General features: G+C 34.5%; 1 protein-coding gene across 3 annotated transcripts; it reads left to right on the plus strand.

The window, feature by feature from the left end:
* The first annotated feature begins 285 nt into the window (after positions 1-285).
* Positions 286-9479, plus strand: LOC118348475. 3 transcript variants are annotated; one of them, XM_035690216.1, is made up of 6 exons: positions 286-964; positions 1202-1351; positions 2626-2727; positions 7478-7914; positions 8750-8951; positions 9054-9479. In XM_035690216.1, exons 1-6 carry the CDS (start codon positions 442-444, stop codon positions 9356-9358), a joined length of 1719 nt encoding a protein of 572 aa, XP_035546109.1. In that variant the 5' UTR covers positions 286-441; the 3' UTR covers positions 9359-9479. The 3 variants fall into 3 exon arrangements, with proteins under 3 accessions (XP_035546109.1, XP_035546110.1, XP_035546108.1); XM_035690217.1 differs by having other exon boundaries at positions 9125-9479; XM_035690215.1 differs by having other exon boundaries at positions 8750-9479.
* Positions 9480-12533: the final 3054 nt, after the last annotated feature.

Genomic DNA, 12533 nt, shown 5'->3' on the forward strand with positions numbered 1-12533 from the left:
CTCCAACAGGAGTCCCCAGCTGGAGTTGTAGCATTGTCCTATTAATTTATAATAACTTGTTTGGACAATAAAACACAAAATTATCAAAAACTTTTATAATTTAATTTCTAAAACCCACTTGAATAAAAAAAGTATTTTTCAATTTCAAATCGTTAACTTTTTATCGAATTATTATTTAATTATTATTCAAGTAAAAAAATCAATATAACTTTTAGAAATTTCAAAATAAAATTATATTAAGAAATTATATTCAAATTTTTTTTTTTAACTTTATAATATTTTTATTCAACTTTTTCTCTATTATTTCTCGAAACCAGGCTAATAAAACATCTAATTTGATCAAATTATTTCACTACTATTTTAGAATTTTGAGATACTCCAAATGTTCAAATGAATTCTTAGTCCTTGAATACTTAACATTGTGAAGAAAGTAAAGAAAAAATGGCAGAACGTCGAGATGATGAAGAGTTACGCGGTAAGTTTACAAAATTGTACAATGCTGTGCGAGACGGTAATTTGGATGAGACAGAAGTAATTCTTGAGTCTCTATCCCCCGGTGCATTGAATTGGAAAATTCAAGATAAGGACCAAACGGCTCTTCACACTGCTGTTACACATGGACATGTTCATATAGTGGAGGCGTTGGTGATGCAAATGTCGAATGAGGGCTTGGCCATGTATGATAGTGACGGTCACACAGCTCTAACCTTGGCAGTTGTGCTTGGGAAATGGGGAATGGTGGAGTGCATGCTTCGACAGTACTTTGACTTGATCAGCATAAGACATTCCGAAGGGAAAAATCTTCCAGTTGTTATGGCTATTGATTTCAGGCATATAGAAATGGCGCGCCAGTTGTATTATCTTACTCCAGATAAAGATTTAATTCCACAGGATAATAATCAGGAGATTCAGGATCGCAATGGTGCTACGCTTTTTACCCGTGCCATCTATACCGGAACTTTGGGTACGTAAGAACTCGTACTCTGTAAATAGAAATGTTTGATAAGAAATTTTATACATGATTGACATGGTTTAATACGATCTAGGTATATCAGTTAATTTATTACATTAATCCACCTCGCGTGCGTGTATATATATATATATATATATATTCATTCGAGATCTTGGCAATATAAATAGAATAATTCGTCTTTGACCATTTCTATGCATGTTCTGGTACGTACGACGTACACATTAACAGATATTGCTTTGGGATTAATCCTAACCTGCCCCCGTTTGGCACTGGCTCTTGACAAGGATGACGAGTCTCCCATCTTAGCATTGGCCTCTATTCGTCATTCCTTCCCAAGTGGAATTCAGCTCGGGTTTTGCAAGCAACGCATCTACTCCTGTATTACCACTCTGATCCATTAATTCTCTTGCTTTACATTATTGTGATATTATTCAATATTAATGGCTCATTTAAAAAAACACCATCAATAATATATATTGGATTACTTTTAATTTCTTATTAATTAAAAAAGAAATCAAGATCCATGAGAATTCCTAAAAAAATATTCTCCTGCGTAGAGTAGTACTACTCTTTAATCCCTCATCTGTTAATTGTAACAAAGACAAAAAATAAATAAAAAATAAAAATAAAAAATCATAATTAATTAGATCATTTGGAATTAGTTAAGCAAAAATAATAAGAGTGGAGCGGCATTGTAGCCCCTCTCAATATATAAAGCCCCTCAAACTATTGACACAGCATTAATTTCCAATCACCCCCAAAATTGTCAATTCTGACAATTGTTCCCTGAAATTATGAAAAGTTAGCAATCTCGCCCCTACAGAAAAAATTGGTAGATACCCCTTGAAACATTAGAAATTTAACAACAAATTTTGAAAAAAATTCAAAGATTAAAATAAAAATACTGATAACAAACCCAAGACTTGAGAAACATAAAAGCACTTAGTATTTTACAAATATATTTCTTAAAAGTATTTCTCTTTATGTTTTAGAATAATTATTTTTATCTTAAAAAGCATTTATGTGAAAAAATATTATTTAAACATTATTATTTTTATTTGATAGGGTTATTTTGTAATTTCTAAAATATTTTTAGAGCTTATTTTGTCTTCTTAAGAGAAAAGAGGGTACATTGCAATTTTTTGGCAGTTTAAGGGAATTGATTGTAAACATTGATACTTTGAGGATGTTATTGTAAATTGGGTGGTAGTTTGAGAGGCTTTGTATATTTTCTCCTATAAATATAAAACAAAATTTCATGTATTTAAAATCATATATATAAATCAATTTAAAGTATAAATCCATGACTATTTTCGATAAAGTGAAGGTAATATAAATCTAAAATTATATACAATAAATGTAATTCAAGAATAAAAAATATAATATGAATCTAAATAATTTCAATAAGTATTAAGAATACATTTCATGTATCTGACTTCAAAGATCATCATATATAATTATTCAAAGGTTCTCTTTTACTAAAACAAAAAAATATACTTAAGTTATAAAGTCGATGCTATACCTTAAAGTTATTTATTCTCTTGTTTCTTTGTTAACCTAGGGCATATTTAAGATTTGATTTGCTGATTGTTTTTATTTTTTATTTTCTTGTTGTTATAAAGAAGATTTGTTAACTTTTGCTTGCTAAAAAGGTATGCGCATTCCATTCGCACCTTCGATCAGTGACACTCGTTTAAACGTTTCGAACGGAGAACAACGCCAAAGCAATCAAGAAGATCAAAATATCATATCAGGTATGCTAATTTTGCCTTAGCTTACTTTCCCATAATCTTCAGTTTTTCTTTTTTGATAATGCTTTTTTTTTTTTTTTATAATTATTTTTAAATAGAGGGTGGTTATTTTAAAATTTGAAACTCAAATAAAAAAACATATTGATTGATTGCAAAATAATCATGTAAAATAGTCATAGGATCGAGGAATATCAGTACTCTTAGCTTTGCTACACAACCTCCACCACACTCCACACTCCACACTTTTTAAAATTTTTAATATTTTTAAAATTTTTTTTTTTGAGTTTATTCTTTTTAAATTATTTTAAATTATTTATTCATTATTTATATAATAAATATTTAATAAAAGAAAAAAATAATAAAAATTAAAAATAATGTAGAGTGTGGAGGTTGTGTGAATAGTAGGAGGTTGAGTAGATTTTTTGCTTAATATTATCTAATTATTTATAATGGCATTGAATCTGATTTATTTTTACAGTAAATATAAATCAGACAATACCATCCTTCCAATACATTCTGGGATACATAATACTAGAGCATCCTTTGCAAGTACATGAGCAACTTGATTAAACTCTGTCTGTACATATCCAATCTGCCAATCTTTTAACCCATGCAGAACATGCTTAATTTCCTCCACAATATGCCCAAACTTAGGGAAATTCTCCTCGGGCTTTTTAACTGCATCACTTATTCAAAATCCAGAGCACAACAAAACACACTTGCACTCAATGCAGCTCTTGCCTTTGCAAACGTGGAGTTAGCACCAAAAGCAGCAGGTTCCTTCAATACTACTAAGACTTTTTCCAGATCCCTAACCACCACGTACCCTAATGCCAATCTGAGAATGAGCTGTATCAAATGCAACATCCCATTTTGCTCAGACCCATGAGTTATCAGGTAGCACCAAACCTTGCTGTGTAACTTGTCTAGGACTGCTCTGGGGTACCCTTTCAATCTTGGCTTTCTAATACTCTTGTAACTGCTCCCTAGCTTAACAAACAAGACTTGTGGGGTGAAGGAAAAAGTTCTCATAGATGACAACATTTCTTCTAAGCCAAATCTTCTTCAAAATCATGGCCATTTCAGCAAATTCTTGATGCTCTAGTATTGCAGACATATGCTCCATAAATGATAAAAAAATCCAAACCCCAAGCACTCTGTTTTTGTATCTTAAAGCAACCAAGACTCCAAACATCCATTGCTGCCTCACAATTCCACGGGTATGAATCACATCTTCAGAAACCAAACCACATATAGGACACAGATTAGATATAAGTATCCTCTTTTTTGACTAAGTTTGATTTTCTTGGTAGACCATTATGACATGCTTTCCAAATAAAGACTTGAACTACCTTTGGAATAGGTAGATTTCAAAGATATTTCCAAAACATGTCTCGAGAGGATTGGTTGGAAGTTCCCCATTAAATCTATCATTCATCATTCTCTATAAGTGATAAGCACTTCCCACAGAGAAAAGACCAGAATGTGTGTACTGCCATATCTGTTTGTCCTCTCTCCATATCATACCAAGAGGGATCTTTAGTGTAGCTTCAGCATCATCTGTACCAAAATTACCACTCACCATCCCCTCATTCCATCTGCAATTTTCAGTATCAATCAGTTCATGGACCTTTGCTGATATGGACGGTGAAGTAGGAGGAGTCTGAATTTTTAAAGTCCAAGGTTTAGGAACCCATTTATCCTTGCATATTGAAACTGACTTTTCATCTCCAACTCTCCAGATCATACCTTCTTGTAATAAATTTTTAGCCCCCTAGATTGACCTCCAAGCATATGAAGGTTGATATCCCAAACTCGATTGCAGAAAATCTTTATTCCTATAGTACTTCATTTGCATGACTTTGGAAACAAGAGAACTCAGATTCTGATTTAGTCTCCAACATTGCTTAGCTAGGAGGGCCTTATTAAAGCATTCCAGGTCTCTAAAACCCAATCCTCCAATCCGTTTTGTCTTACTTAGCATTGACCAATTAGTCCAGTGAATTTCCTTTTCCTGCTATTTATGATTCCACCAAAAATTCTAGATCATCTTAGTTATGCCTTGTAGTATACCTTTCGGAAGTTGGAATACAAACATACAATATGTAGGTATGGCCTGAACAACTGCTTTGACAAGAACCTCCTTTCCCATTTGTGACAAAAACTTAAGTTTCCAATTGCTGACCCTCCACCATACTCTATCCAATATGTAGGTAAAGGATCTTAATTTACCCCTCCCTATCATGACAGGAAGCCCCAAATAAGTCTCATAGCAGCTAACAGCTGGCACACCAGTAACACTGGTCAAATAAGTTTTTGTCTCAGTTCTAGTATTCTTGCTAAAGAATAGTGTTGTCTTATCTCTATTTGGCTTATGTCCTGATGCGACTTAATATTTACTTATCACGGTTTGCAAACACTACCACTCCTTTATTGAAGCTTTACAAAATGTCAGACTATCATCTGTAAAAAACAAATGACTTAGTCTAAAACCATCTCTTCCTATTAGAATTCTATGTAGAGCACCATTCTGTCCAACATTAATCAAAGAAATATAAGGAGAAATTGGATCCCCTTGTTTGAGTCATCTTAAAGGAAAAAACTTCTAACTTGGTATCCCATTTACTGAAACTGAATATGAGACAGATTGTAGGCACACCATAACACCACTTATCAATTTACAAGGAAAGTCCATCTTGTGCAACACAACATGAATAAAAGCCCATTCCATTCGGTCATAGGCTTCACTCATATCAAGCTTTAAAGCCATATAACCTTCCCTTCCTTTCAGCCTAGTAGACATCGAATGAAGAGTCTCATAAGCCACCAATATATTATCTGAAATAAGCCTATTAGCCACAAAAGCACTTTGATATGGACTAATCACATGAGGCAATATTGGTTTCAGCCTATTTGCAACCACTTTAAAGCATAACTTATATAACACATTGGACAAGTTGATAGGCCTATAATCTACCACCTTCAAATGATTTTTATTTTTTGGTATCAAACACAACACATTAGAATTAATATTCTCCCATGATCCATTCCCATTAAGAAGATTTATAACAACTGTACTAACCTGTTCTCCAATAATTTGCCAATATTTCTGATAAAAACATGTTGAGAAACCATTTGACCCAGGGGATTTCAAAGGGTACATTTGAAACAGTGCCTTTTTGACCTCATCACGCGTATAGTCCTTCTCCAATTCTCCTTGAAAATCAGATGGTATTCTTATGTGGAAGTCTTGCAGAACATCCTCTATACCTGTTGGATTGGAAGTTTTATAAACATTTTTGAAATGTTCCATGAAAACCTTACTGATGTCATTGTGAGTAGCATATGAACAACCCCTAGCATCTTCCACATAGCCAGAATGATTAATTTTCCTTCTTTGGTTAGCACACCAATGAAAATACCTTGTGTTACTATCCCCAACCTTTAACCAATGATGTTTGGCTATCTGCTTCCATGCAATTTCTTCCTGTTCCAAAAGCTCATTTAATTGTTTTTGAACCTGCTGCATTTCCACCACACCATGAGCATCTCCTTCTCAAAATAATGAGACAACTGTGTTGTTTTATCCTTGATGATCTTCCTCATACTGGCTCCGGTAGCTACACTCCAAAGCTTTAATTGTGCTCTACATTGATTAAAATGATTCTTGACCAGCTCAACCTAATCATTGCTCTTCTGTCCAGATTGCTATACATTAGCAACATTTTGACTACATTCTTTAGATAATACCCAACTGGCTTCAAACCTAAAAGGTCTATATTTTCTGGTATGAGTAATCTGAGGCCACAATCTTATCAGTAAAGGACAATGGTCTGAACTCCTAGCTGGTAACACACTTACCTCCACATCTTGATAAGCAACAGAGCATCTGAGTCTAAATTAATTATGAATAATGAAAACACATATAAGACATGTTCATGTAACTACATTAACGATGGTCATTAATCGAAGCCTTCACAAACATATTTCAAAAAAATATATATTGTTTTTAATTGAATAATTTTAATTATGCAAGTCAAAATTCTCAACAAATAATCTAGTTAATAATTTTCAAAAATAGAGTAAATAACATTTAAGCTAATATGTAGAAAATATTTAACGTCCTAGTTCATCATTTTCAAATATCTAGTACTCAATATTCAACGGTATAATGCATGAGAAATTTGTTATTTTTAATTGTTCAGGATATGAATAAAGAGTTTTTTTTTTTTTTTAAAAATAAAATAAAATTTTCATTCTTCGATTACTAAAGTACGTATGAATTATATAATTAGGTATAAATATGAAATGTTCTAATTAACATTTTTAAAAATTCATGTTTTTTAATATTTACTAACTTGACTTTTCATTAATATAAGAATGGATGATGTGGTATCAACATGAGCAAATGCCCTACTTCCAAATTAAGTTATATATTATTAATTTTAATTATTTAATTAAAGCTATATAATATGATAGTAATTAATTAAGACAAATAAGTGAGAAGTAATATTAATGGTGTAGCTTTTTATCGCTAATAAGTATTAATAATGATAGAATAGTTCATGATGTGGCTTTATAGCAAAGCTAGCTCATGCACTGTCAAGAAGTTGTGCCGTAGGAGCCTCAACTTCTTTGGTATACCCCGTACTACACTCCATCAAATTAATCATTCACTGATTTTGTTTTTTTTATTATTAGTTTATTTATAATTTTCAACTAATTGACAATGTCTCGATCATAATTGTCAAAGGAATCACGCAGTTGTACGAAATGAAGAAGATCCATGACCAGTACAATGAACTTCTTTCTCACATGTGTAAAGTGATATCAGAATCAAAAACTCAGCAACTTAAAGATGGTCGGGTTTATTCTGCCATTACTCGGGCTACCAAGAACGGGAGTTTCGAGTTTGTTTCTAAGATGCTTGAAACGGACCTACGATTTATAAGGTACCGTGATGGAGATAGAAGAAACATATTTATGCTTGCTGTCTTGCATCGTCAAGAAAAGATCTTTAGCATTCTATACTCCCGAGATACGATGATGAGCTACAACGCCATGAAATGTTTACAAGATGCCAAGGGAAATAACATATTACATATGGCAGGGATGTTAGAACATTCCACTCGGGTTAATCAAATCCCAGGGGCAGCTTTACAAATGCAAAGAGAGTTACAATGGTTCAAGGTCCTCCCCTCTCTCTCTCTCTCTCTCTCTCTCTCTCTCTCTCTCTCTCTCCCTCCCCATGTCGTAGGTGATAAGCTAAAAAAAGAAGTTTATAAAATGACTAGCTTGTAATCAGTAGCCTTATACAAGCTTTAGATTTGTGCAGTGTTTGGGAGTTGAACTTAATTAACAATTCCGTGTCATACTCCTAGATTGGAACACGACTTAATTAAGATTTTCTCAAGTTCTTGTTTGACTTGATCAATACCTCAAGTGAAATCGAAATAAAAATACGAAGTAGGCCCTTCCAACAAGGCTCGACCCCGAGTCTACATTAGTTTTCAGCTTCATGGTACAGATCAGAGAGAAACACCAATGCACATTGAACATCTATTACATACAGGTGCAATATTAGTCTTTTATAATTCTTCCAATTCAACGTCATCCTGTTGCGGTCCAATCTTAATCCAAATTGGGACTGCAGCCCTGTTGGCATTTCGGATCTTGAACAATATTTTAACACGTAAAAAAGCATGAAATAAAGATTGTGAGACCTTTTCTATCTTAATATTTTGATCATCAGGTCTTAGAAGGCAGAGGTTGAGGTACTGGGATATATAAGGATTAATGGTTTTATAGAATATCAATTCCAGTCTTTTTCTCTATTTTTGTACATGTCTGAAATATATATATATATATATGTGCACTTAGCACTAGATATTCAATGGAGCTCATGACGATTTAACATGAACTACGTCGATTAATCTAATTTGGAAGCATTGATTATGACCTCGTTAAATTACGGTTTCTTCTGTGTAAGGTCAGATTCTCAGTCTTTCTAATACTATAAATGCAGGAGGTAGAGAGAATTGTCCATCCCAAGGATAAGGAAACTACCAACAAGGATGGTTTAACTCCCCGACAATTGTTTACAGAGAAGCACGAGAACATGATGGAAAAGGGAGAGAAATGGATGAAGGACACAGCAAGGTCATGTACGGTGGTGGGTGCTCTCATTGTTACCATTATGTTTGCAGTGGCCTTTACCATTCCAGGAGGTAACAACCAAGATACGGGTCTGCCTATTTTTTTGAACAAAAAGTCGTTTAGGGTCTTTATGATATGCGATGCCTTATCCTTCTTTTTATCCTCAACTTCAGTCTTGATGTTTTTGGGAATCCTTACCTCACGTTATACAGAAGATGATTTTCTCGAATATTTGCCGAGACAGATGATAATAGGCCTTTCCACCCTCTTTTGCTCTATTGCGACCATGATGATAACCTTTGCCAGTGCTCTTTTAATCATCCTACACGAGCAATCAAGGATTGCAATTCCTCTCATTTGTTTGGGTGGTGTTCCAGTCACCATCTTCTTATGGATTCAGCTCCCCATTCTTAAAGATATGATCATTTCAACCTATGGGCCAAGCATCTTCGACAGGAAAATGAAACTGAAATTATAAAGCTGCAATCGGATATCATCATCACGTATATTTGTTGTATGAATTATTGGCATATCAGCCAAAACGGAATATATGTTCCCTTTTGTTGGGCCAATAAACCAATGGATGGATTTTCAAAATAGGTTTATCTTTCATGTTTTATGGTTAATGGTTTTCGACCTGTTATCATTAATTCATCAATAAATTATCCAACTATTGTGATATTTAGAAGTTTTTACATACATTGTTGATATTGTTCTATTCAATAATATTGAGAAACAAGAAAATTCTTCGTAATTTACCTTACTTCCAGTACAGTGGCTCAACCCTAATCACTTCCTAATTCATGACCTAATTACTTTCATTTAGAATTTTTCAAAATTCTTATTATTTTTTCGCTATGTGGCGTGCTACATTAGATTTTTGTTAAAGTTTCAAATGGAAGTTTGACAAAGGGACTCAGTAAAAAATTTACAAATTCGAGGATCATTAAAACTATAACATTGAAAGATAAAGAGCAAAACGATAATCTCAACTATGAATCCAAGGAATTAATGAAAATTAATAATATTGGTGAATATATTTTGTTGGTTCAACCAGGTTGTCAGTCATGAGTACTGATCACAAATCTCCCATGCATAGATATTTATAGTCAAGGAAGCTAGTAAAAATAAATAACTGAGTAGTGATCATTTTTCCTTGGCCAATGTTTTTTAACACATGTTTGGACAATTAGTATTAACAAATTGTCTTTTTTTTTTTTCCCCTCCAACAAGTCATTTTTTTATTTGCCGTTGTCAACAATCAATATTTGAAGAATGACTGCATGCAGTACTGCTGCTCAATGTAAACATCTTTAACACATTACTTGAGTTATTGAATGATTGATATATTTGGTGACTGGTGCATGATTGAGCATGGCTGCCGGAGTTCAGGGTGCATTGTTTTTCTATGAAGAATGATGCATAATGTCAGAAAAGTTCATTATAGCTGCTTAGCATTAGCTCTTCATGCTAACCCATTCAAGCACTTCAATCTTTTGTTCATTTTAAGAGTACTTTACTTGCCATGCTATAGATATGAACAAATGCTGCAAAATGAATTGGTGGGAGCGTTGTACATGTTGAATGCACCAGGATGGAGTAGTAGGGAAGATACAAGCTGCTAGGGGAGGGTTACCTAGAACTAGAATCCCTTAAAATTGTTGGGTCCCCCCATTAACACTACATCTAAATTTCTGCTGAAATATTATTTAGAACAGTAACTTGTAAATTTTAAATGTTTTGAGTGCCCAGTTAATTATATTAACCCTAATCATCGGTAGGAATTAGCCGATTAATTCCCACGAAAGACAACTAGTATGCGGCAAAGTAGTAAGAGGATTCAGTTTTACCTCTATGGATCTGGGTATTCCAGTGGGAAAGAGAGGCGTTGCTAAGCATTTGAACTTGAGTTTCCTTTTTTTCTTTTAATGTCAATCAACATCTTCCAATGAAATGATAGTTGAGAGATTATATGCTCCAAGCCAAGAACTTTCTTTCCCAATCTCATACGATTTTGAAAGCACGACTCATTTCTTCATTTTCCCCAGTAGCTCTAATTCTGGATGTATTCTAAGAAAAGTTATTGCAATATTTAATAAAAAAGACACGATTTTACATTTCTGCCTATATTATAGTGCCATGAACAACATCATGGCCCATTGCACCTCAGTAATGAAGATTCCATTCTTGATTAGACATGTTTAATCTCTCAGGAGTTAGAACTCCTGTGATTTCAATACCAAACAATATTCTGGTGATTTTCTTAAATTTTAAAACAGCTCTTAACCACAATATGAGGACCAACAATACTTTTATTTTACCATCCTTGTACTCTCAAAATGACGAAACTCGTGTCAATGGTAAAAACCTCCATCCAAACAAACACAGAGATTTGCATTTTCAGCCAAGCATTTACCATTGAAAATCGAAAAACTATAATACCCAATAGTTAAACAACCAAGATCGACCCAAACCCAGGAACCCTAACAGTAAAATCATTCATACCTTCAGTTACAGAGTGAGACTGAGAGAACAAGCGAGTTGCGAGGGAGAGGCAAGAGATAGGGAGCTGCGAGCTGGAGCCTGTGAGACAGAGAAATCCCTAAGGCAAGCGAGCTGCAAGGGAGAAGCGAGAGAGAGGGAGCAGTGAGCTAGAGCCTGTGAGATAGAGAAATCCTTCCTCTAAGGGCATTTGAGGAATCGAGGGTGAGATGAATCAAAGACGGCGAGTGAGAATGAGAAGAATCAGAACGATGGCATTCAAGGAATCGAGGAGAGGAGAGTTTCAGTTATCGGGTATTAACCGACTAGCCCGAACCGAATCATTGTGGATTTAAAGAAAAGGAAAAGAAAAATTCTTGAGAGCATCCACTATTCGGCAACAGCCACTACACACCTTACCAAAATTACCATTTTCTCCCTATAACAAAACTCACGCGTCTCTCAGATTCTTCCCATTCTTCCCAGCAAACCTCCTCTCCCCATCCCCCTCGTTCCTTCTGTCTGCACTCTCACCCCACCCCCACCCCTACCCCTACCCCCATCGTCTTGTTTATCCCCCGCCACTCGACCTCTCCCCCTGCCACCCCCGAGTCGCCCATTCTCTCCCCCACCCCTCCCTTTGCCCAGCATCTCCATTGTTGTCGAATATTCCTTTGCCCAGCACCCCCTCCGACGGGCTAAGGTATTTATTCTTATACAATGCTTTTAAAAAGGATTACATGAAATTCTAGGGTTATGTTATATGAGATTCTAGGGTTTGATTGTATAATAGCTGACGTTTAATATTCCTTTACCACCATTGTTAGAGAAATGTTTATTACATTTAGCCTCTGCCCTAGTTGCCCCTATGTCGCCCATCCTTTGCCCTAGTTGCCTCTGTTACCACCATTGTCTCTGTCTAGTGATAGATAGATAATGACTCTTTTCTCATGTTTTGGATTTTGGATTTTTCAGCTTTCAAGTATGTGCTATATTCATCTGGTTCGGTTAGAAAACCATTTCATGAAAGCTTCCATCATGTACTCAAACTCCTAAATGTCAATCTGACTTAACCTATGCTGACTTGTAGGCTTAGATGAGTTCTGGATATTCAAACTAAACTTGTTTGTATACGATGAAGAAAGTTTTTAACTTCATGTTAATAGATTGAT

The sequence above is a fragment of the Juglans regia genome, chromosome 5 (assembly GCF_001411555.2).
Source record: "Juglans regia cultivar Chandler chromosome 5, Walnut 2.0, whole genome shotgun sequence".
Taxonomy (NCBI): Eukaryota; Viridiplantae; Streptophyta; class Magnoliopsida; order Fagales; family Juglandaceae; genus Juglans; species Juglans regia.